Source organism: Doryrhamphus excisus, chromosome 6 (assembly GCF_030265055.1).
Source record: "Doryrhamphus excisus isolate RoL2022-K1 chromosome 6, RoL_Dexc_1.0, whole genome shotgun sequence".
Taxonomy (NCBI): domain Eukaryota; kingdom Metazoa; phylum Chordata; class Actinopteri; order Syngnathiformes; family Syngnathidae; genus Doryrhamphus; species Doryrhamphus excisus.
The window spans coordinates 9,706,032-9,731,831 of record NC_080471.1 but is presented as its reverse complement, the minus strand read 5'-3'; the positions used below and the strand labels follow the sequence as shown (position 1 = coordinate 9,731,831).

Below are 25,800 nucleotides of genomic sequence, written 5' to 3'. Positions count from 1 at the left end.
CGTGTTGCTCAAGATGGAACCTGCATCACACACAGGGCAAAGATTTTAGCCAAATAAAATTTATATCTTTATTTTTTTATTGTTTTTTTAATTATTATTTTTTGTAATTAAAATTTATATCTATATTATATCTATCTAATCATATTGGTATTGATAATATTCTGTACGGATACTACCCTTAATGTTAATAACAGATGTTTTGGATCGATTTGCCCAACGTGACCAAGTTTTGACCAACATTTTAGTTCACCTGGAATGACCACATCCTATATAGTGTCCCGTTGATTGAGATCGACTTGATGACTGCAGATGTCCATGAAAAGTTTCCACATTTGTTTTAGAACAGGTTTTGAATTGTTTTCTAAATTCTGTACACGTAAAGCCGGAACCGATCTATCCGGAACGCAACCGCATGACAGTTTTGGGTGGTGTTTATTTTGGTGTAACACAAGTTTGTGGCTGTGTGTCCCCACGTTCTGGAACCAAACTTACCTCATTCATTCATTTTCTACCACTTTTCCTCATTGAAGCAATATGTTTTATCGTGCAGACAGGTAAGTGATTTTAACATTTGTGTGACCATTTTATTACATTTGTTAAATGACGCGTCCGTTAACCAAGCTTAGTCATCGCCTAGCTAATAGTATTCGGTACTAGCTAGCAATGGTGTTAGCTAGCAATGGCCATAAACATGTCCATGTAGATAGCAAGATGACTGCAGATGTCCATGAAAAGTTTTCACATTTGTTTTAGAACCTGGTTCGAATTGTTTTCTAAATTCTGTAGACGTACAGCCGGAACCGATTTATCCGGATCTCAACCGCATGACAGTTTCGGGTGGTGTTTATTTTGGTGTAACACAAGATTGTGGGTGTGTGTCCCCACGTTCTGGAACCAAACTTACCTCCTTTGAAGCAATATGTTTTATCGTGTTGACAGGTAAGTGATTTTAACATTTGTGTGACCATTTTATTACGTTTGTTAAATGACGCGTCCGTTAACCAAGCTTAGTCATCGCCTAGCTAATAGTATTCGGTACTAGCTAGCAATGGTGTTAGCTAGCAATGGCCATAAACATGTCCATGTCGATAGCAACTTAACTCTTACTTCACTCCATGTGGGTGGAATTCTCAACCTTCTCAAAACCTCTACTCTTGCAGACGTGATGTCAGATAAACGTCAGCGTGCCAGAGTCCAGGGCTCCTGGGCCAAACCACTGCCCAAACAACCAAGATCAGCAGGTCACTGAAGGGTTTTAGATTTTGTCAATGCTGAATGTCAAAAATACTCCTCACCATGTTATCTCCTTCCTCAGTGCATCCAGCTGATCCAAATACGTCATTCACACTCTTTAACTACAATAATTAAAATAATGATCTTTGTAATGCAGGTGTTGTTCCGAAACCAGAGAGTTCCAAAGGTGCCATTCCGGCTCCTGCTTCTTGGGGAATTCGTCCGCAGACAACATCTGGAAATTTTGAGTTTCACCAGCCCAGTAAGGTAGTTGTTTACTATGAAACAGAAAACAACATTAGTCCTAACTTGGCATTGACAAGGAATTGCCTGTTGTTCTTCACAGCCAAATAGAGAAGTTCCACCTGAGAAAGTTATCGAGTAAGTATGTGATTGGACTGATCTCATCACTATCGTATGATACTGCTCTCACATTGAATATCATTTGTACTTCACACAGCCAGGCAGGAGATTATGAGATCAGCCATGGACCATCGGGAGTCTCCAGGTTAGTAGAAATGAAATTTTACTCAGGAAATGTTATTTTATTCAGATGTTCACAAACATATATAATGTATAATTAATAATAATTGTTTGTTTCTTTATTTCGTCTTTTTCCTGATTACGTAGTCGCCACAGCGGATAATTTTGATCCACATATTGATTATTGGCTTAAACCCATTATATTCCGGATGCCCTTCCTGACGAATACCGATGGTGCTTACTAGTGGAGATTTGAACCTGAGGCGTCTGCTCCAAAGTCCAGAACGGGGCGGGCTCAATAATTAATAACGATTAAATAAATAAATAATGAAATAATAATTAATATATACAGTATATAAATGTAATTGGAAGAATATCATATATTTTGACGAGATGTTGAACACAAAGGGAGAAAGCACTGCACTCCTACCTACGTATATCACACCTACGTTATCATTCTTTTATTTCATACACGGTAAGTCAGGGGTCTCCAGATAGTAGCTTGTGAGCTACCACTGGCTCCTAAGCACTTTTCAAGTAGCTCTCCAAAGGCTTTATTCATTTATTATCAACTGCTATATCAACAAAATTTGAAACTGGGTGGAATAAATCAAAACAGACCATTTTGGCTGGAAGCAGCAAATCCAAGGAATAGCTGGAATAGGTGCAAATTCTGGAAGATCTAGAAAGCTTTCTGTGTGGGGTATTGTGTGTAGCAGTTCTATAGGAGTCCACAACAAAAGGGTGAAAAACTAGCAGAATAGGGCCCCTTGAACTATACAACAGAAATACGTAATTGTGTTTTGTGGCCTCTAGATGGCAGTGTACACATATTGATAGTAGTTTGTGTAGGCCAAAACTGTCCAAGCATTTCACCCAGGGCCATTTGAGTTGACATTCATCACCTTTGTTTTACTTTGTTTTGCTTTTCAGGTATGCTGACACATTCTAATGTAATTATTTCCTGTAACATCTAAAGATCCTACCATGGCCGTGACCAATTTAAGCACAAATTTAAAGAAAGAAAACCATCTTTCATCTCGGCTTTGTGGTATAAATGTCAAAGCAAATAGGTTCTAATTTTTGTGACAGGAGGCAGTGTTTAATTTTGTGTTGAGAATATGTGTATAAATGATTCCCAGTTACAGTATATGTGTGTGCATGTGTGTTGTCTGTCCGTGCGTCCAGACTGCGACTACTGCCAGGTTTTCTTCCCGCCCAGGAGGCAGACTGGATGTTCAGTAAGCTGCTGGCAGAGCTTCCCTGGTCCCAGAAGACCAACATCAGACAAGGTGGGTGCTCAGGCCTCAGGAGTCGAGTCAAGGATTTGTTTTCAAGCGCGCGTTGCACACATGCACACACTGTACACTGGGCAGCCAATGAGTTCAGTCAAGAGAGTATATGTACTGATCTCTTTATTAATAGTTTAACCCTGTCATGTGACTGGATAAGGTGAACAAGAATATCAGAAAACTGCTAATTTTTTTGCAAAAAGTCATAGGGCTCTAAATGTGGCGCAGCCCATGCAGTGGTAATTTGGTCCAGTACATCACTGTGCGCAGCCAATTTGGTAGACTGGAATGCGGTGGCATGGCTGTGGCACCGCACCAGGGAAGGTGTGCACATTTTCAGCTTGGCACAGTGACAAGTTCGCAACAAAACAGCTTGCCAAAGGTGCCCTGAAAGCTCGCCAGCTCTGACCTGGTCTATACTTGCCGCAGGCCAAAGTGCACACTGTACAGTGGTAAATTGGCTGACGGGTGCATAGTGTAAACAAGTCACCAAAACATGTCGCGCACATTTCAGTGGAAAATACAATGACAGCAATGTAAACATCTGAACCAATGTGTACATTTTTGTATTAATTGTCCCATCACATCTGATGTCACATCAAATGGGAACATAATGGGAACTCAAACATAAATCAACATTTTAGAAGTGGAATTGCCACCAGAAAAAAAACACAAGACAGATCCACTCATCGCTCATCTCCGTGATTCTGTTTCTTCACATGCCAGATTGCCCCTCAGTAAACATCCAATCACAAATGAGGAGGAGATACTGCAAATATACCATCAAAGGTTGTCCTATTTGGTGATGTAGAGCAGGAATGTTGGAGAAAATAAGCAAGATACCTGGATTAGCCTGATGCTGTGTTTAATGTAAATGTAAGGAACAGATAACGTGTCCCACAAGGTGGTTTATATGGGGAATGATGCGCAAGGTGGCTTCTGATGCGCGGTCCAGTCCGGTGCATTTAAAGCAGGGGTCTCAAACTCAATTTGCTTGGGGGCCACTGGAGCTCGGGTCTGGGTGAGACTGGGCCGCATCAGGTTTTCCAAAAAAAAAAAAAAAAACGCATTTATTAAAAACAGAAAAATGAATAAACTTAGCTTTGGTTTCGATTTTCTACAAGAAAAGCTCTGATAAAACATTCCACTGTTCTCAAATATCTTAATTTTTATTTTTCTACACAAAATAAGATGAAAAATAAATAAACAAATCAAGAATAAAGAAAATCAATCAATCAGTAATAAATAAATATAATAATAATAATAAAACGGCAAATAATAAAAACTTAAGAAACCACATATAGTTGGTGGGTAGACAAATTATTTTTTTCAGATTAAAATGAACAAAGCATTATTAGAGCCCTGTAGACATGACAAAACACGACTATAGTCACATTTATACTCTTTTTATTTACAACATATTGCGCAACTGCAGGGTCTTGAGACACATGCTAACTCGCAAACTAGAGAGCAAGCGACCTAAACGGTAGCCTTCAAGTTATTTCCTTTAAACTTAAAAAAGCCAAAAACTTACCACTTCCACACGGATAGGGAGGATAACTATTAACAGTTATTTAACCTTTAACATGAACATTAATCAAACGTAATAATTTTTTCTGGGTACATGATACCATACAGCATCCATATCAAACTTGCGCGGGCCGCACTAACATTAAACTTTCATATCAAGGCGGGGGCCTCAAACTAGTGTCCTGCGGGCCACATTTGGCCCGCGGGCCGCATATTTGAGACCCCTGATTTAAAGGCAATGAGAGGCGTTCATTTGATTGATTAACCATCTCACGCCTTCTCTCCTCCCTCTTTGCTACTTGTGCTGGTGGGAGGGATGGAGGCGTGGGTGCGCCACGCCTGGTCTACGAAAGTAGAGCCCAAAATGACATTAAAGACATTAAAGCAGGGCTAAGAATTCAGAAAAATTGAAGTGGACATACCTTTGCGTTGGCTCCTTTGTGTCATGTGATTCAGTGTTTTCTTTTTCTTATATACCGTGCCTGGTAGCTTGTGGTGCACAGATTCCAGAATCATCTATGACTAAAACAATACAAAAGAAAGAACATTTAAATTGCATGCAAAACATATATCATCAACCAATCTTTTCTCCCAGTTGACTTAGTCAGCAACTGCATGCTTTAGTGTTTTATACCTGGATTATATGAAGTTTCATGGCTCTGATGTAAAAATGACCAATATCACATAATATAATATCTCTTTTCGTTAAGACACTTTGTTTTTTTTTCCCCTTTCATAGTTTTTAGTGGAAAAACACACTGTAATAAAGTTGACTTGTCAAAATGGCTTGCACTTTCCAGATTGCATAATGATGTGACTTTGTAATAAAAGAGGAAGTGAAGAGTTAAACATTGAACATTTCTTGTCCTTCGTCCTGCTCTAGCTCTTAGAGCCTCTCCAGCAGGCTGACTCACATTTTCCATCACAGCTCTAAATTGGAGTCCCGATTTTTTGTTTGTCTATTCCTTTCTGATAAGTGTGTTTTTATGGAAAGACTGGTGGCTTTTGCCCGCTGATAAATGGCCTCACATGTTTTTAAGTATTACCTCAAGAGGTCTGGAGTAGTAAAAAAACAGGACGGCTAACTGGAAGAGTTTGTTTGTGTTACTTCATGTTCTTATACATGTGGGCCGGCCAAAGTACACCAGGGATGGATACCGTCTTCCTGGAAGACATGTCAGTGGTGGGAGACATAGTGATTCTCTTCCTAAAATGGACACAAACTGTCTGAATTAGCTTGTTGGCATTGAGTGGCTTCTACATTCAGATGTGGATATAATTATTCAGGTCCTTCTGTGAAAGAAAAAGTACCAAAAAAATGACAGAAGTTATGCAGAGGATGTATGTATCCCTCTATTATTTTAGATTGCAAATGCTAACTGGACATGATGTAACTATTTTGACTGACATATTAGCAGTACTCGGGTTATGTACACAACTATTGAGAAATTATGTGTAATTATCTTTATTTCCATATTGAATATAATTATGATATCAACTGCTTTTGATTACCCGTGGACCTTGACAATGTGAAATACTAATAATGAATATTTAAAATAGCATTTCATAGTTTATTGGTTAGATTTAGTTATGTAGTTATGTTTTATAGAAAGAGGTAGATCATTGTGTGCTGAAAAAGTGCATGTACACCTGTTATACATTTATAACGTACATACATACTCATACTTACAATTATAAATATAGTAAATATATGTTTTCCAGATTTATAGTAGAAGGTGATCTTTCAGATTTGGTCATCAATAGTAAGAGCACCCCCGCCATACACAGATTCCAGACAGGGAATCCTTTAATTATCTTTACTATGTGTGTTAGGGTGGATTATTTGTTCATGAAAACACACTGAACAACTCTGCTTCCGTCTCCTTCCTTCCTCCTTTTAGCACGTTGTGTGGTAATGAGGCATTCAAGCGCACTTCTGAGGATAGGACGGTTGCAAAAAAAGTTGCAAGTACCAGAAAGTTTTGGTCAGAAACACAATTAAAAGAAAGAAAGAACTCATTGCAAGTATGACGTAGCATCTGTTACAATAGGATTGTACCAGTAAGGTTCCTATTTTCCTGGGTTTTTCCTTTCTTTGTCATAGGGGTACCAACAATTTCCACTAGATGCGTTAATGCTCACTGGATAGCGGTACAGTCCTATTGTTGTTGTATTGTGTCCTGCTCCCCCTGCAGTGTTTAATCATGCCTTTTTATCAGGTGAAGCCTACATGGAACCAAGGCTGACGTGTTGGTTTGGAGAGCTGCCATACACGTACGCTCGCTCCACCATGGCTGCCAACACAAAGGTATGACATTGTAAACAAGTAAACAAGACATTTGGCTCTTGCTGTGTTGTTCCGATGTTTAACCGCAGTGTTGCACACACTGAGCCGGGATTATCCAAAGTGTATCCCAAGGGCCATTTGTTTTTTTATGGCCCATCATATGTCATTGAAAATTAGCGTATTTCCATACTATGAATCATACTTTGTTCATAGTTTGACTGGTCCTGCAACTTTCATGCATTCATTCATTTTCTACGGCCTATCTTCACAAGGTTTGCGGGGGTGCTGGAGCCTATCCCAGCTGTCTTCGGGTGAGAGGCGGGGTACAACGTGGTCACCAGTCAATCACATGGCACATATAGACAAACAACCATTCACACTCACATTCATACCTATGGACAATTTGGAGTCGCCAATTAACCTAGCATGTTTTTGGAATGTTGGAGGAAACCGGAGTATCCGGAGAAAACCCACACATGCACGGGGAGAACATGCAAACTCCACACAGAGATGCCCAAGGGTGGAATCGAACGGGGTCTGAGGCCCATGTGAGGCCTTCGCGCTAACCACTCGTACATCGTGCAGCCCTGGTCCTGCAATTTATACATCAAAAATGTAAATTGAAATTTCCTCTTGTAGGGCAAATACATGGATATCTTAAAATATCATCTTAAAATATAGACAGTACAGTCATCCCTTGCCACATCGCGGTTCAAATTTCACAGCTTCACTTCATTTCATATCGTTTTTCAGAAATATATTAAATCCTAAATCATGCTGTTTCATGGCTTATTGTGCCCTATTAGCATAAAAGCATGCATATTTAAGCATGTCTTTTGCAGAAATGAAGCATTTTCAGGCATAAAAATTGCTAAATGAAGTAAAATACACATTAAGGCATTAAGAAGACGCAATCAAAGACGTTGTGATGTTATGTAATATTCTACACTGGGGTGTCAGTTGATGTAGCATGCAAGTGTCAGATTTAATCGCCGGAACACCAGGCTTTTATTGCAGGTCTGAAGGAGCTCACAAAAGGCACAATAACAAAACAAAAAACAGACTGTGTATATATAGACATATATTTATACTGTTATTCTGTATATTTTGTATTTTTCATTCTTTTTTAATAGATGTGTCTGCACCTACTATACCAAAACAAATTCCTAGTATGTGTTTGATCATACCTGGCAATAAACCTTTTCTGATTCTGATTCTGAAACCTTTTCTGATTCTGATAAAAATACATTACATTGGATTGGTATTATGTACAAAATGTATTGCAGAGCCCCCTTGCATCCTGCAATTTTTCTTTTCTTTACACAGCCCTTTGTGTAAAACACCCCTGCTCCAAGCAGACACATTAGGTACACAAGTTTATCATGCACTCTCCTTCCCCCTAGTGGCATCCATTGCTGTTAACCCTTTGTGAAGCCATCGCCAAGATAAGCGGCCACCACTTCAACTCACTGCTGTGCAACTTGTATCGTGACGGCCACGACAGCATCGGCTGGCACAGCGACAATGAGGCTTCGCTGGGTGCCAAGCCCACCATCGCCTCTCTGAGTCTGGGTGACACCAGAGTGTTCAGCCTCCGCAAGCAGCCGCCTCCGGTCAGACCCGCATCCGTTCCGTTTGTTTGACACCACCTCTTACTCTTACGCTTGCTGCACTTTGTTGACCATGTGAAGTTTGTTTTATTGTTTCCATTTGGTTCATAGTCAACTCCTGCCTCCTTTTTTATGCTGCTTTCCAAAGCTTAGGTACCATTTGTGGTGTTCACAATATGTCTTCACTCATCTCTCTAGTATCTTTTATTTTAAATTGGGCTTGTTTGTACGAATTTGCCGAAATGCCACCTCTGATGATCGTCCCAAAATAGCCTGTCCTGTTTGTCATGTTACAGGAAGAGAATGGTGACTACACCTATGTGGAGCGGATTAGGGTTCCTCTGGATCACGGCACACTGCTCTTGATGGAAGGAGCCACGCAGGATGATTGGCAGGTAGGCTCCACCCACCACACTGATGCAGTGTAGTAACTGACGCAGTAGAGTTCATGCCTCCACCGAGGCAAACAATTCTAAACAAGACTTGTTGTTGAAAATGTCTTAAAGGCCACATCAAGGATTGTTTTTCTTCTTGCGAGCGCCTGACCTGATTCTTCTGCTGGTCGTGCAGGACCACACACATGCAACAATGGCAGCCATGCTGTCTGAGCCACTGGGATTTACAGCACTGCTTGTCTTTAATATTAAAACAAGTGAGGAGGGAATAAAGAGGGTTGCACTTTGAGGGAGTCTAAATGAGAGAAAAGGAGAAGGTCACAGGTGTTTTATGGTGTACCTCCCTCCGCGTCCCAAGAAAAGTTTCATCTGTCCTTTAAGGGTCTCACCAAGAGGGAGAAGGTTCACACGGCCCATGAATTTCTACCTCACAAAGACACCTGCATCGCACGTTGACGTTTATTAGTTCCCGCTCAATATTTAACTCAGCCTGATGGGACTTCATTTGTTCCATCTTGTACGCCGCTTTGCTCTCTCTCTCTCCTCCTTCTGGACAAATGTTTTGGGACATAACTCTTAACTCAGGAACCCAGACCTAGAACGAGGGGTCCGATGATGGGGATATACCACAGGCCACAAAGAACACATCGAAGACCATTCATTCATTCATTCATTTTCTACCGCTTTTTCCTCACGAGGGTCGCGGTGGGTGCTGGAGCCTATCCCAGCTGTCTTCGGGCGAGAGGCGGGGTACACCCTGGACTGGTCGCCAGCCAATCACAGGGCACATATAGACAAACAACCATTCACACTCACATCATCGAAGACCAGTCATTCATTCATTTTCTACCGATTTTTCCTCACAAGGGTCGCGGGGGTGCTGGAGCCTATCCCAGCTGTCTTCAGGCGAGAGGCGGGGTACACCCTGGACTGGTCATCGAATACCATAATACTATTAATTCATGTTAAAGATGTGTGTATGAATGCTTTCTCTCAGGTAATATCCTGCCCCAATACTTTTGGGTATACAGTGTTGCTAAAGGCTGTGAGTGCATGAAGTTTGTGAACAAATGCAATCCAATCCTGGCAGTAACTGCATTTAATCGTCCGTTTAACCCCACGGCTTCTACTAGTGACAGCTATTAGCATGGAGCATTATCTTCTTTTACTTGCATAGACAGACAAGCTAATATGGCTACAATTGCCCCCAGTGGTTCGGAGGCACACAGCATCTGTCCAATAATGGAATTTATAAAATGGGACTTCACTACCTATCTATTCTACCTGTCCATTGTATCTAACTATTTTGGCACTTTGTATGTAAACGTACTGTGTGTCTCAGCATCAGGTGGCTAAAGAGTACCATGACCGAGGCCCTCGCATCAACTTGACCTTCAGAAGTATCCACCCTGAGCCAGAGGGCCAACGGCCGGGCACCAAGCTGCAATTCACCTCAAAGCTGCAATGAACTGCCAACCTTGAGGTAAACCTTATGATGACAGACGACAGATTTACTTTGCTCTGTTTCCTCACTGAACTGTGAACACAACACTGGCTGTTTTATAAACAACAGATGGCTGAAGACAAAGTTTTGGAGGTGGAATGCAGGTGTCATTTTGTGCCACGCGTTTACCTAAAACAATTTTGCTAATATTTGATAAGTCTTGAGTTTGTGTAAAAGTTCTACATGGTTAACAAAGTGGTAATGATATAAAATAGCAACTGTGTGTTGTGTTTGCACAATAGAGTTGCATTTGTTCCCGAAGAGCTGAGGTGTTAAGGAACCATTGTTGTAACTGTACACTAAGAAATGTGATAGCAATTGTTGTTTGATTGTAGAAGCCCTGTTTTCACCAAGCAATAAAGTTTGGTACATACTGTAAGCATTTTAGACCCGAGTTCAATTCCACCCTCGGCCATCTCTGTGTGGAGTTTGCATGTTCTCCCCATGCATGCGTGGGTTTTCTCCGGGTACTCCGGTTTCCTCCCACATTCCAAAAACATGCTAGGTTGGCTGAATTCTACAAATATTAAATTCCTCCACAGCGTTGTAAGAACTCATTGCACGTTATTGCAAACACTTGATTGTAGTTGTTGTTGGTTTGGATTTTTTTCATCCCTTAATATTTCAAAAATCTTTGCACTTAAAAAAAACATTTTGTGTTCAGTTGTATCTCTGTGTGGAGTTTGCAAGTTCTCCCCGTGCATGCGTGGGTTTTCTCCGGGTACTCCGGTTCCCTCCCACATTCCGAAAACATGCTAGGTTAATTGGTGACTCCAAATTGTCCATAGGTATGAATGTGAGTGTGAATGGTTGTTTGTCTATATGTGCCCTGTGATTGGCTGGCAACCAGTCCAGGGTGTACCCCGCCTCTTGCCTGAAGACATCTGGGATAGGCTCCAGCACCCCCGCGACCTTTTTGGAGTCGCCAATTAATCTAGCATGTTTTTGGAATGTGGGAAGAAACCAGAGTACCCGGAGAAAACCCACGCACAGGGAGAACATGCAAACACGAAAAGGTATACATCACCATATATTTTTTTGGAATATACGTATGTAGTAATTTAGAATAGACCCATATTACAGATTGATACAGAGATTACATAGGAAATCCAAACACAGGATTTCCATTGAGGTTACCTGACTTGAAAATAAGACTCTCCAGGGATATTTTGTGCAGCAGGTTGACTTTTTTTTGTGAAGTTTGAGGATTGTCAAGGTAATGAGTTAATGAGGAGGTGCACCAGCCTCTCTACAGTAATTGTTGCCACGCTTTTTGTCAGTGGAGGTAAAAGTGAAAAACCCTGCAGTTCCTCTAATGGCTCCTTCATGTCGGGGTCACCAGTGGTTGGGACATTTTGTGCTGAAAAAGAACACAACACAACCAATGAGTGTGAAATATTGAACACAGACAGAACCTTCTTGTTTTTAAGGCCAGTTCTTATACCTGCTTACATTAGGCTTCTGTTGTGATCCACAATAGCAGCTTCAAGAATCACTTATTGGAACTGAGGCCAAGTCATCAAGCAATGTCAGCTGCTCAAAACAGTGTACTGATTTTATTCTAGTAGGCATTTTTGTGATGCAAATATCTGATGCTTTTGAATGCATATTGTTTTCAGAAGCCAAACTCTTTACTTAACTGTCTCCAGCAACTTGCTGGAACTACTTTCCTCAGCACTGTAATCCAACCAGAACTTGGCTCAGGACTCAAAGTAGGGAGTGAGTCGCTGTTGACCGACTTCATTGCTTATGGGGGTGTCATGCAAGTTCATATCAAAAAATCCAACCAATCCTTTTAAAGCTTAACAAAGTGTTAACAAATCCCCCAGACAGTCAGGAAGTTTCCCCACAGACAAATAAATAGGTCGTCTTCCTTGGTGGAGGTAATAGACTCCCAGTATCAGCAGTACTTTACTGGAAAGAACCTGCTTCTGTTTTGGGCAAAGCAGCTCAGAGTGAAGCAAACAAGCTTCCCAGCCGCGAAGCACATCCCTCCATAAGCCATCAGCTGCTGCATGAGCTGGAAAAGCTTCCATTTACCGGAGTTCCTCCTGGCTCCCTCCAGGGCCAAATTAGTGTTTAATCCAGCCATGTTGCTGCCTGGAGGTGTCTCACTGAGCTGGGGCCAACCGTGGGAGTGCAGTTGTTACATAATGTTATCATTAGGTAGGAAGATTCAATACATTTGTTGAACTTTAATTGGGGAGTCATTGGTTAGGATAATGAGACGATCATGTAGAATACTATATCTCTTTTATGGGAGTTCCATGTAAACAGGCTGATATAATAGGTTGTAAACAAACCACATGCATGCACACAAACATAGTACAGACAGTAAATGTGTCTGAGTTATGTGCTGCGTGAAATCACGCTGTGATTTGCTGGGAAGTTGCTCTGAGAACGAGCTGACCGATTGGACTGGCCCAAACCCCAAACACCACCCCCGTCCCTTTTCATTCCCTATTTCTCCTCCTCCTGTTCTTGCCCCTCTGTGTCCCATCATCATCATCATCATCTTTTCTCCTCTTCTGTGCAGCTTGTTGGCCAAGTATACCGTGTAAACTGTGTACTTAGTTCCTGAGTGCACCAATTTTGACAGTGTGGTACTGTCCCAAATCTATTCCCGTTGTAGCGCATTTACCACAAATAACAATTGCTCTATACTATATACCAGGGGTCTCAAACTCAATTTATTTGGGGGCCACTGGAGCTCGGGTCTGGGTGAGACTGGGCCGCATCAGGTTTAAAAAAAAAAAAAAAAAAAAAAAAAAAAAAAAAAAAAAAAAAAAAAAAAAAAAAAAAAAAAACGCATTTATTAAAAACAATTTTTTTTTTTAAAACGTCGCTTTGGTTCCAATTTTATACAAGAAAAGCTCTGATAAAACATTCCACAGTTCTCAAATATCTTACTTTTTATTTTTCTACACAAAATAAGATGAAAAATAAATAAACAAATCAAGAATAAAGAAAATCAATCAATCAGTAATAAATAAATAAATATAATAATAATAATAATAAAACAGCAAATAATAAAAACTTAGGAAACCACATATAGTTGGTGAGTAGACAAATTATTTTTTTCAGATTAAAATTAACAAAGCATTATTAGAGCCCTGTAGACATGACAAAACACGACTATAGTCACATTTATACTCTTTTTATTTACAACATATTGCGCAACTGCACACATGCTAACTCGCAAACTAGAGAGCTAGCGACCTAAACGGTAGCCTTCAAGTTATTTCCTTTAAACTTAAATAGCCAAAAACTTACCACTTCCACACGGATAGGGAGGATAACTATTAACAGTTATTTAACCTTTAACATGAACATTAATCAAACGTAATAATTTTTTCTGGGTACATGATACCATACAGCATCCATATCAAACTTGCACGGGCCGCACTAACATTAAACTTTCATATCAAGACGGGGGCCTCAAACTAGTGTCCTGCGGGCCACATTTGGCCCACGGGCCGCGTGTTTGAGACCCCTGCTATATACCTTCATCTTCTCTCCTTTTAATAGTGAATTGCAACCACTCAAGGGAGCATTATCACCAATATATGGATCGGCCCATAGAATATTTTTCCCATTCTCCCTTGTACCACAATTAAACATGAATATTTTATTATATATTTAGCCAAGATGGCAACTATTGAGTGTGGTAAATATCCAGCACCGTTCTGAATGCAACATGACACAACCTAAACACACTTATGCCATCAAATAAGCACAGAAGTGTAGTAATTGAAACACAGCACCAGGGGTATCCTGGGCAGCTAAGATAGCCATCAGCTAAGCCAGGCATGTCCTCAATGCTTTGTTATGCTACAGTGCTGGCGCAAATGACGCTGGCTCGCTTCTCTGGCAGAGCTTGACGAGCACCTCCAAAAAAATTCAAACCTTGTCTACCTTGACAAACATCATATCCTCGGTTTTTGGTGCAACATTTACAATAAAAGTGGTGTGTTTTGCCACGGAATTGCTAGTCACTAACAAAGCTGACAAAGCAAAATATAGTAATGCCTTGTTTATTGCCCTGAATGGGTTCAGACCCGACCATGGCAAGTTTGTTTCCACAAGGGTTCCCGATCTATATATGCAATATTTTCATAGTTGCACCATAGAAAACATGTTTAAATATTGTTTGTAATATTATTAGAGCTATTACTAGACCTCTAGACATGAAATAACAACTTTACACTCATATTACCCAATATAGTAGACATAACAAGTGAAAGTAAGGCATTTTAGGCATAAATAAGACGTGTCAACATTGGGAGAGTTTCTTGTCCGTTTTATTTTGGGTTTCTGTACATTGTCTCATCAATGTAATGTTACTGACACCCATTCAATGTCTTTGAATGCGTCTTCTGAATGCCTTATATTTTTATTCATTTATTTATTTTTTGCTAAATATGCATATTTGTGACTAATCATAGGCCATATTAAGATATTTTGGAAAAACTGATGGTGAGGGATTATTGTAGTGTAATATCTAATAAAATATCTCATTGTGAATTAGTTTTATTAGTTTAGTATTAGTTTTCACTGCTGTTTCCCAGATTGTCAGGTCTTTGATGAAGATGAACGGGAAATGTTTTTTTTGCGGTGAGCTCAATGCAATGTAACTTCTGAATAACCTCAACCAATTTGTGTTTAAAAGCAGCATCACCCTGCATTGAATGTGTAAGTGTATTTTAAGGGTGCCCCTTTCTAATTTTGGAATAACGGACAAGATGACCTCAGTCAGTGTTTGTGACATCCACCCCCTGCCTGCCTTGGGAAAGCCAGCTGCCACTCATGTCATGTAACACGCCTTAAGGCATGTTGAGGACATTTAGCAGGGAAAGACTGGGTTGGATTTGTTACTCTTAAGAGTCAAGTCAACAAGCACAGCCTTCCTGCCTGTGCACACCTTGATATATTTTACAATTAAATTCAACTTAACACAGTGGAAAAATCAACATATGAAATACAGTAGTGTGCCTCCCTTATTTGCCCCCCTTCCTGATTTCTTGTTTGCATGTTTGTTGCACTGAAATGTTTCAAATGATCAAACAAATTTAAATATTAGTCAATGACAACACAACTGAACATTCATTCATTTTCTACCGCTTATCCTCACAAGGGTCGTGGGGGTGCTGGAGCCTATCCCAGCTGTCTTCGGGCGAGAGGCGGGGTACACCCTGGACTGGTGGCCAGCCAATCACAGGGCACATATAGACAAACAACCATTCACACTCACATTCATACCTGGACAATGGACAATTTGGAGTCGCCAATTAACCTAGCATGTTTTTGGAATGTTGGAGGAAACCGGAGTACCCGGAGAAAACCCACGCATGCACGGGGAGAACATGCAAACTCCACACAGAGATGGCCGAGGGTGGAATTGAACTCTGGTCCCCCTAGCTGTGAGGTCTGCGCAACATCATAGCAACAGTAAAATATGGTGGTGGTAGTGTGATGGTCTGAGGCTGTTTTGCTGCCTCAGGACCTGACAGACTTGCTGTGATAAATGGAACAATGAACACGAAAAAATCCATCCATCTGTTTGTGACCTCAATGTTACGTCGCGGGGTGAGTCTTGGTTCCGGACACGGAGACAGGAGTCAGGTAAGTGCGTCTCAAGGCTTTTATTCGGCCCAAAAGGAAGAAACAAAAAGCGATGGTGTCGGGAAAGAGCACCATGGAAACAAACACAAGATAGGCTGGCTGAAGGCGAGCGCTGCTGAACGCAAAACAACAGGTGTAACTAGGAAGAGCAGCGGCATGGGTATCGTAGCGTAGGTAGCACAATAATCCGGCGTTGGCCAGCTGTCTGCAGTCCGCTTAAGTGCCAGTGGGGTGATTGGCTTCAGGTGCGTTCAGCAGCTCCGCCTCCAGCCAGGAAACGAGGGTCTGAGGAGACAAAAAAGACAGGGAGGAGACTGGGGAACAGGGCAAGGGCCCCAGGATATGACAGTACCCCCCCCTTAAGGACGGGCGCCACCTGGCGGCCTACCTGGCTTCTCGGGGAAACGACGGTAAAAGTTAGCAAGCAAGTCCGGGTCAAGAATGAGCGCCCGAGAGACCCATGAACGGTCCTCGGGGCGGTACCCCTCCCAGTCGACCAGGTACTGGAAACCCCTGCCCCTTCTTCTCACGTCCAAAATGGCCTTGACCGAGAATGCGGGGTGGCCGTCGATAAGCCTGGGAGGAGGAGGAGGCACATCTGGAGGGCTGAGGTCGCTGACTCTGACGGGTTTGAGGAGGGAGACGTGAAACGTGGGGTGGATCCCCAGGGAGTCCGGGAGGCTAAGCAACACCGAGGTGGGGCTGATGACCCGTTCCACGGGATAAGGGCCAATGAACCTAGGCTGGAGCTTCTTGGAACTGGTGTGGAGGGGCAGGTCACGAGTGGACAACCAAACCCTCTGTCCCGGCTTGTACTCCGGAGCTGCCACACGGTGGCGGTTGGCCAGGCGCTGGTTGCGTTCCGCTGTGCGTGCCAGGGCCATCCGGGTGTTGCGCCAAGCCAGGCGGGCGCGGCGCAGGTGGGCGGACACCGAGGGGACAGCTGACTCTGCCTCTAGAGAAGGGAAGGCTGGGGGCTGGTAGCCATATGCCCCATGGAACGGAGAGAGACCTGTGGCGGAGCTGACCAGGGAGTTGCGGGCATACTCAATCCAGGGTAAGTTGATGGCCCATGAGGCAGGCTGCTGGTGGCATACGCAGCGGATGGCCGCCTCCAGGTCCTGGTTCGCTCTCTCGGACTGGCCATTTGTCTGAGGATGGTAGCCCGAGGACAGGCTGGCGGTCGCCCCCAACGCCTTGCAGAAAGCCTTCCATACAGCAGAGGAAAATTTTGGTCCCCTGTCGGAGACGACGTCGACAGGGATGCCGTGAAGCCGGAAAACGTGGGTGACCAGTAGCTGGGCGGTCTCCAGGGCTGAGGGGAGCTTGGGGAGGGCGACGAAGTGGGCCATCTTGGAGAAACGGTCCACAATGGTGAGGATGACCGTGTTCCCATTGGATGGGGGAAGGCCGGTGACAAAGTCTAAAGCCACGTGGGACCACGGCCGGGATGGGATGGGGAGGGGGCAAAGGAGGCCTGCCGGGGCCTGATGGGAGGACTTATTGCGGGCACAAGTTGAGCAAGCGGCCACAAACTCTGTGACGTCCGAGCGCAGGGAAGGCCACCAGAACCTCTGCGACAGGAGAAAGGTGGTGCGCGAAACTCCGGGATGGCACGCGAGCTTGGACTCATGCGCCCAGCGAAGAACCTCTGGGCGAAGGTCAGGGGCAACAAACAGGCGTCCAGCTGGGCAGCCCCCCGGAGGGGAAGAGTCCTTCAGGGCGTCCATCACCCGTTTCTCCACGTCCCACTGAAGGCCCCCAAGGATGCGGGACAGAGGGAGGATGGTCTCCTGAGGAGGTGTGTGCAAGGGCGGAGAGTACATCCGTGACAGGGCATCGGGCTTGCCATTCCGAGAACCGGGGCGGAAGGTCAGAGTGAAGTCAAATCTGGTGAGAAATAGGGCCCAGCGTGCCTGCCGTGGGTTAAGTCTGTGGGCGGAGCGGAGGTAAGCCAAGTTCTTGTGATCAGTGAGAACGACAAAGGGGACCGCCGAACCCTCCAGCCAGTGCCTCCACTCCTGTAGGGCCAAGACGACGGCCAGTAATTCCCTGTTGCCAATATCGTAGTTGCGTTCCGCCGGGGTCAGACGGCGAGAGAAGAAGGCACAGGGGTGCAGCTTCTGATCGGCGGTGGAGCGCTGGGAGAGGACCGCCCCCACGCCAGTGTCGGACGCGTCCACCTCGACAAAGAATTGAGAGAGAGGGTCAGGGTGGACAAGAACAGGAGCAGAGGTGAAGCACGACTTGAGACATTCAAAGGCAGAATTAGCGTCAGGGGACCACACAAAAGGAATCTTAGAGGATGTGAGCCTGTTCAAAGGTTCTGCGACCCGACTGAAATTCTGAATGAAGCGGCGGTAGAAATTAGCAAAGCCCAGAAACCTTTGAAGGTCCTTTCTTGATGTAGGAGAGGGCCAATCGACCACAGCCTGGATCTTGGCTGGGTCGGCTCGGAGTTGCCCCTTCTCCACCACAAATCCCAGAAAAGACACAGACGAAGCATGAAAAGTGCATTTCTCGGCCTTAACGAAAAGCTTGTTGTCGAGGAGCCTACGTAAGACCAGCCTCACTTGCTGGATATGCTCCTCGAGCGTGGCAGAAAAAATCAAGATGTCATCCAGATAGACAAAGACAAACCGACCCAGCATATCTCGAAGAACATCGTTAATGAGGCCCTGAAAGACGGCCGGAGCATTGGTGAGTCCAAACGGCATTACTAGGTATTCGAAGTGGCCTATGGGGGTGTTAAACGCAGTTTTCCACTCGTCCCCCTCACGGATGCGGACAAGGTGGTAAGCGTTGCGGAGGTCGAGCTTGGTGAAAAACTTCGCTGAGTAAAGGGAGGTAAACGCAGAGTCCAGCAAGGGAAGTGGGTATTTGTTCTTGACCGTGATATTATTGAGGGCGCGGAAATCCACACATGGGCGGAGTGACTTGTCCTTCTTCTCTACGAAGAAGAAGCCGGCAGCTAGAGGAGAGGAGGAGGGGCGAATGAGACCCGACGCGAGAGAGGAAGAAATATACTCTTCAAGTGCCTCTCTCTCCGGCTTAGACACATTATACAGGCGTGAGGTGGGGAGTGTGGCACCGGGGTGAAGATCTATACTGCAGTCGTACGGACGGTGAGGGGGGAGTGACATGGCCCTGCTCTTGCTGAACACGTCACGGAGATCGTGGTAGGCGGAGGGGACCGAGGAGAGATCGATGGGTTCGGGAGTAGCGGCGCGAGTGGTCGGCAGACGGGGACACGCCCCCCTAAGGCAATGTGTGTGGCAGAAAATGCTCCAGTTAGCTATGGCTGGCTTCGCCCAGTCAATGTGAGGGTTGTGTCTGTTTAGCCAATTAAGCCCTAAAACCACCGGAGCGGAGCGCGAGGGGATGACGAAAAAAGATAAATTTTCAACGTGGTTGCCAGATAGGCGGAGCACAAGAGAGCGGGTCTGATGAGTGACCTTAGCAAGGTGGCGCCCGTCCAATGAGCGTACAATCTTGGGCGTAGATAGCGGCACCACAGGGATAGACGAGCTAACCACAAATGCTTCGTCGAGGAAGCAGTCGTCCGAGCCAGAGTCGATAAAAGTCTTGATATCTACGCTGATATCAGACCAGGAAAGTGTACCTGGCAGCTGCAATCGGCTGACAGCAGACGTGGTCGAGACAGGAGGCGCGGCCAGAGAGATCACCGACGAACCAGGAGAGGGCGCGCCTGTAGCTTGTGAGCGTTGGCTGTCTGGGCGGAGTGGACAGCGAGAGATGTTGTGGTCGGGTTGTCCGCAGTAGATGCAGAGACGAAGCCGAAGGCGACGCCTCCTCTCGGCCGGCGTGAGGCGATGTCCGCCGAGCTGCATCGGTTCCTCCGGAGCCAGCGTAGGTGTTGTCCCCATGGAGGCGGACGGCCTGTCGTTGAGGTGCCGCTCATCGGGGAATCTCCGAACGACGGTCGGCGCGGCGCGACGGAGGAGCCGGTCCTGCTCGCGGAAGTTCAAGCGCTTTTCGATGCGGACGGCCAAGGCGATCAACTCGTCCAGGTCGCTCGGCGTCTCCAGAGGGATCATGTGGTCTCGGATTCGTTCCGCGAGCCCGTCGGAGAACACATCCAGGAGGGCTGAGGGGTTCCAGTCGCTCATGGCTGCGAGCGCGCGGAACTCGATCGCGTAGTCCGAGACGCTGAGCCTGTCTTGGCGAAGCCTCAGGAGGGTCCGCGCTGCCTCGCGGCCGGGGAGATTACGCTGGAACACCTGCTCCAAGGCCTTGGCAAACGAGGAGAATGAGGAGCAGATGGCCGAGCGCCGGCTCCATTCCGCTGTGGCCCAGGCGCCCGCCTTGCCCGTGAGGTGGGAGGTGGCAAAGGCAACTCGAGCGCGTTCCGTGGGGAAGGCGGCTGCTTGAAGCTCGAAGTGCAGCTCGCACTGTGTCAGGAAGGTGCGCACGTCACCTGAGTCCCCGGAGAATCGCTCCGGTTTCGAGAGCTGGGGGCAAACGGCGGCCGGGCTGGGCCCCATGGGCAGAGGGGAAGGGTCCGGAGGGACGTCCGCCACCGGAGGTGTGGCGAGAGCCGGGAGGACCTGCAGAGCTGAGAGCACCGTGTTGAGCTGAGCTTCGAGGGCGGCCATGCGTGCATCTTGCTGCTCGGCCAAGTTCTGCACGCTGGCACCGAGAGCGCCGAATAGTTCCTCTTGCTTGGAGAGGCGCATGGCTTGGAGACGGAGGGACTTTTTGACCGGGTCCGTGTCGCCGGGATCCATTCTTATGGCCGGATTATTCTGTTACGTCGCGGGGTGAGTCTTGGTTCCGGACACGGAGACAGGAGTCAGGTAAGTGCGTCTCAAGGCTTTTATTCGGCCCAAAAGGAAGAAACAAAAAGCGATGGTGTCGGGAAAGAGCACCATGGAAACAAACACAAGATAGGCTGGCTGAAGGCGAGCGCTGCTGAACGCAAAACAACAGGTGTAACTAGGAAGAGCAGCGGCATGGGTATCGTAGCGTAGGTAGCACAATAATCCGGCGTTGGCCAGCTGTCTGCAGTCCGCTTAAGTGCCAGTGGGGTGATTGGCTTCAGGTGCGTTCAGCAGCTCCGCCTCCAGCCAGGAAACGAGGGTCTGAGGAGACAAAAAAGACAGGGAGGAGACTGGGGAACAGGGCAAGGGCCCCAGGATATGACACTCAAGTTGAAACCAAAGTTGGTTCTGCAGACAATGATCCAAAACAGCAAGTCCACCTCTGAATGGCTGAAGAAAACCAAAATGAAGACTTTGGAGTGGTCAAAGCCCTGACCTGAATCCTATTGAGATGTTGTGGCATGACCTTAAAAAGACACTTCATGCTGGAAAAACCTCCAATGTGGCTGAATTCTGCAAAGATTAGTGGGCCAAAATCCCTCCACAGCATTGTAAGAACTCATTGCACGTTATCACAAACACTTCTATATAGTTGTTGTTGGTTTGGATTTTTTTTCATCCCTTAATAATATTTCAAAAATCTTTGAGCTTAAAAAAAAGCATTTTGTGTTCAGTTGTATCTCTGTGTGGAGTTTGCATGTTCTCCCCCCCTCCCATGCGTGGGTTTTCTCCGGCTACTCCGGTTTCCTCCCACATTCCAAAAACATGCTAGGTTAATTGGCGACTCCAAATTGTCCATAGGTATGAATGTGAGTGTGAATGGTTGTTTGTCTATATGTGCCCTGTGATTGGCTGGCGACCAGTCCAGGATGTGACAACTGGGATAGGCTCCAGCACCCCCGCGACCCTCGTGAGGAAAAAGCGGTAGAAAATGAATGAATGAATGAATGAATGATGTTCTTTTTCCAAAAGTTACTTTTATGCCAGATGCAGTAGGACACACAACTTCCAAAAAGTTAAACTTTTGTCTTGTCAGACCACAAGGTATTGTGTAAACGTTATGCTGGACCACTGTGTGTGTAAGTGTCTGTTGATGTTTGCAATACGGATAGTCCAGGAGACGCAGCTGTTTATCAGTCTGCAAGTGCGGGACTTGATCAACCTGAAGCGTCTTCCAGAGAGCAAGAGTTCAAACACTGAGTGTGCGGGGTCTGTGGGGTCTCCTGTGGGGTCTCCTGTGGGCTTTATTCTCCTGAGGCAGCAGGATGTGGACAGGTGTTCCAGGGTGGGCTAGAGGGCAGCCGATGATTTTCCGGACAGTTTTTATAACCCTGTGCACTGCGTTCTTGCCCTCTGCTATGAGTTAATTACAAAAACTTTTAACTTTAACTGCATTTTGTGTTAGTTGTGTTGTCATTGACGAATATTTACATTTATATGATGATCTGCAATTTTTAAGTGCGACACAAATGCAAAAAAATAAATAAATCAGGAAGGGGGTAAACACTTTTTCACACCGCTGTATATGCTTACCTAATGACTAATCATTGTCTGCACAGTGTGCAAGCACAATAATGTGTGTCAATCAAAAGTGACCATTATTGTCATAGTAAAGATATCTCATGAAATTGGTCTAATTGGTTCATGACAAGCATCAACAAGAGTTTTTTTTAACTTTTTGGCTGCCTTGCACAAACAGTGCATACTTCCCACTCTCCAAGTTTATAAATAACTTTTGTGTCCCTGCGGTGTCATACAGGTCTCAAGGGGGGTCTATTTGTTTACACCAGACGGGGGCAAACACCCTGCAATGACCAACCACAGAAATGATCCGAGACCAAAAACCAAAAACACACAATCATCATAAAACAAATGCAATGGGGAAATGCTGTAAATGGAAAAAAATGGGATCACAAGCGCTGCAGGATCAAAAACAAATGTTCATAAGCAATCAAATGAAGGTTTTGCTGGTCATATGTCATCATGGTAATATGTTAATGGTGTCAAATGCATACCTGTATGCATGATATGAGACTTCCCAATCCGAGTCTTCTCCGCCCTTGTCCTGACATTTGGGTTACCGTGGTGACAGAGGCATCCCTGCAGGAAGAAATGAGGCCTGTAGTGTGTTCTTCACCTCCATAGAAGCTTTGGCCAACACGGTCAAACCTTTACCGTCATGTTTGTCACAAGGCTGAAGAGAAGGTGATTTTTCAAAATGCCACATTCTCTTTGTGGATTTGCTTACCTTGTTTATCTTATTATGGTATTAATGTGGTAGTTTGTTAGTAAATTGAATGTCTTCCTGCACTGAAATTGACATTCTACACCAGAATGTCCAAAGTGCGGCCCATGGGCCATTTTCTGGCCGCAGCTCAATTTTTTTTTATTGACTCTCACTTGGCTCTACATTTTTAAAGACGTTAATTATAATTAAGATTAATGACCAATATTACCTATATCAACAGATATTACACAAATTATTTGCTTGGTCACCTAAACAGCAGATCCCCTCACATTTGCGATTTCCGACAAATTCACTGATTTTTGGTTAAACAAATGTACGTTAGGGCTGTTGATCAATTAAAATATTTAATTATGATAATCACATTTTGTCCATTGTTAACTTTGTATTAATCACATTTAATCACAGACAGAAATATGTTTTTATCTATAGTAAGCTAGGGAAATATTTTCAACACTTCAGTGAAACATACATACACTATAGCGATTATAGTATTGCATAAAACTATGGCAGGAGTAACATCAAATGAAAAGCACTAAATGAATACAGAACCATCATCCCGCTTGGTGGACTTTGTTCATCTGAGCAGTTGTGTACCACAATGATGCATATTAGCAGTCAATAGAGTAATCACATCTTACCTTTATGCATTCCCACATATTATCAGCATTTCGGAGCAAATATGAGGTGAAAAAAATACATCCATACATCCAAAATACATCCATCTGTGCATGGGACAACGGTGGATGGTGCGTTCAAGGACCGTCAAGCTAAGTAGGACTAATCAGTGCATTAAACATTCAAAAACTGGAGGAATTCTACCAAATAGTTATAGTATTGTAATGAAATACTATTTACTGTAATATAATTATCAATATCTATGTATTTAATGAGCTCGCAGACCTCACAGTTAGGAGACAAGGGTTCAATTCCACCCTCGGCCATCTCTGTGTGGAGTTTGCATGTTCTCCCCGTGCATGCGTGGGTTTTCTCCGGGTACTCCGGTTTCCTCCCACATTCCAAAAACATGCTAGGTTAATTGGTGACTCCAAATTGTCCATAGGTATGAATGTGAGTGTGAATGGTTGTTTGTCTATATGTGCCCTGTGATTGGCTGGCGACCAGTCCAGGGTGTACCCCGCCTCTCGCCCAAAGACAGCTGAGATAGGCTCCAGCACCCCCATGAGGAAAAGCGGTAGAAAATGAATGAATGAATGAATGTATTTAATGTGTTTTAAAAGAGCAATTAAATTGGATTGTTTTATGACTAGATAAAATGTGTTTTTGGTATTTTCATTTCCACATTTCATGAAGGAACGGTGCATTCTGGCAAATTGAATGATAATCGTTTCTGAACGTTCCTAAACGAGGCAGACACTGTAATCAGAACAACATGTTTGTGTCAGTGGAAGAGGTCTCACTCGCCCACATTTTGTATTTGCGGAACTTTTGTGGGCAGGTTTAAGAGCTAATATCCTCATAAAGAAAAATAGTAATAAAAATATGCCTTCTGACTATATATATTTTTTTAATAATGGCCCATATTTCTCTAAATTGGCCATCGGTATTAATGTGACTATGAATGGTTGTTTGTCTAAATGTGCCCCAGCACATCCCCGCGGCCCTAGTGAGGATAAGCGCCACAGAGAATGGATGGATGGGCCCATATTTCCAAAATGTATATCCCTTTATATAAAATGTACGTAGTTATCGTTGTAGTTGCACATCAAATCATTTACCACAAAGAAATTTCCCCTAGCTCGTTTGATGCTAATGTTAGCACAGCACTCGACTTCAGCATCAGTCATAAAATTGACAGACCATAAATGGCCGCTTGTAACTAAAATTTTAGCTCGCAGTTCAATCCAAAAATCAACGGAGAGACGTCTCGCATCCAAAAAAAACACTTGTTAGTTGGGACGCTCTTATACCACTGAATGTGACAATAAAAACAATACCTGTACTTTTCCATGTAATCCGTCATAAGTCAAACACAATGACATTAGATACAAATAACGTTGGTCTCACTACAAGAGCCATCTGCCTGGACTCTAACTTAACCAAACTAAATACTCTTTTCTTTCTCCATTTTCTGCTCAATAGAGCAGAAAATTTTGGTCTTGCAGAAAAATGACAGCCTTTAAAAGAAACTTCCATTAATGCATCATTAACGCTTAACATTGACAGCCCATATCTGTTGTATACCTTAAACAAAATTGTTATGAAAGGTCACATGACTGGGAAGCTGCTGTGACGTCAGATTTTCTTAAAATAGATGGAGGTGATATTAAAGTGTGCATCAATATGACTTACAGCTCAATGAGTGTGTGAGTGTGATGGCTATAGCCATCTTGTCATTCCGAAGGACGCCATTGCCGATGATGTCATCAGCTCAGATCAACTGAGTAACTCTGTGTGTGTGTGTGTGTGTGTGTGTGTGTGTGTGTGTGTGTGTGTGTGTGTGTGTGTGTGTGTGTGTGTGTGTGTGTGTGCGTGCATGCATGTGTGACACTGGTTGTCATTTTATTTCTGACACAAACTTTGTTGGGGGTTTTTTTCCTTCCTAGAAATCTGTCAAAGACGCCACATCCTGCTTGTACTTGATACCTATGTGTATATTTTGAGGGGGGTGACTGAATCCTATCGAGGCGGAACCACGACTGAGAAGGAAGAAGGGTGGTATTGGGTGGGATGGTGCAGAGGACATATATGGAGTGCGAGAGAGGAAGTAGGCGGGGTGACTTGTTATAAAAGACAG

The 25,800-nt window shown here is 44.3% G+C and overlaps 1 protein-coding gene across 4 annotated transcripts; it reads left to right on the top strand.

Moving 5' to 3' along the window:
• Window positions 1–415: 415 nt before the first annotated feature.
• alkbh3 (alkB homolog 3, alpha-ketoglutarate dependent dioxygenase) lies at window positions 416–25,757 on the top strand. 4 transcript variants are annotated; one of them, XM_058075639.1, is made up of 11 exons: window positions 833–939; window positions 1,161–1,241; window positions 1,391–1,500; window positions 1,580–1,614; window positions 1,694–1,741; window positions 2,905–3,008; window positions 6,758–6,846; window positions 8,229–8,438; window positions 8,732–8,830; window positions 10,173–10,313; window positions 25,610–25,757. In XM_058075639.1, exons 2-10 carry the CDS (start codon window positions 1,166–1,168, stop codon window positions 10,296–10,298), a joined length of 897 nt encoding a protein of 298 aa, XP_057931622.1. In that variant the 5' UTR covers window positions 833–939; window positions 1,161–1,165; the 3' UTR covers window positions 10,299–10,313; window positions 25,610–25,757. The 4 variants fall into 4 exon arrangements, with proteins under 4 accessions (XP_057931621.1, XP_057931622.1, XP_057931623.1 ...); XM_058075640.1 differs by lacking the exon at window positions 25,610–25,757 and adding an exon at window positions 10,404–15,579; XM_058075638.1 differs by lacking the exons at window positions 833–939; window positions 25,610–25,757 and adding an exon at window positions 416–554 and having other exon boundaries at window positions 10,173–15,578.
• The last annotated feature ends 43 nt before the right edge of the window (window positions 25,758–25,800 follow it).

Bases quoted from the DNA above. Each gene is read 5' to 3' on its own strand.
- alkbh3 (XM_058075639.1), top strand. From the start codon at position 1,166: ATGTCAGATAAACGTCAGCGTGCCAGAGTCCAGGGCTCCTGGGCCAAA. The intron at 1,242-1,390 runs GTCACTGAAGGG...TTTGTAATGCAG, and splicing joins CAAACAACCAAGATCAGCAG to GTGTTGTTCCGAAACCAGAG. The intron at 1,615-1,693 runs GTAAGTATGTGA...TACTTCACACAG, and splicing joins CCACCTGAGAAAGTTATCGA to CCAGGCAGGAGATTATGAGA.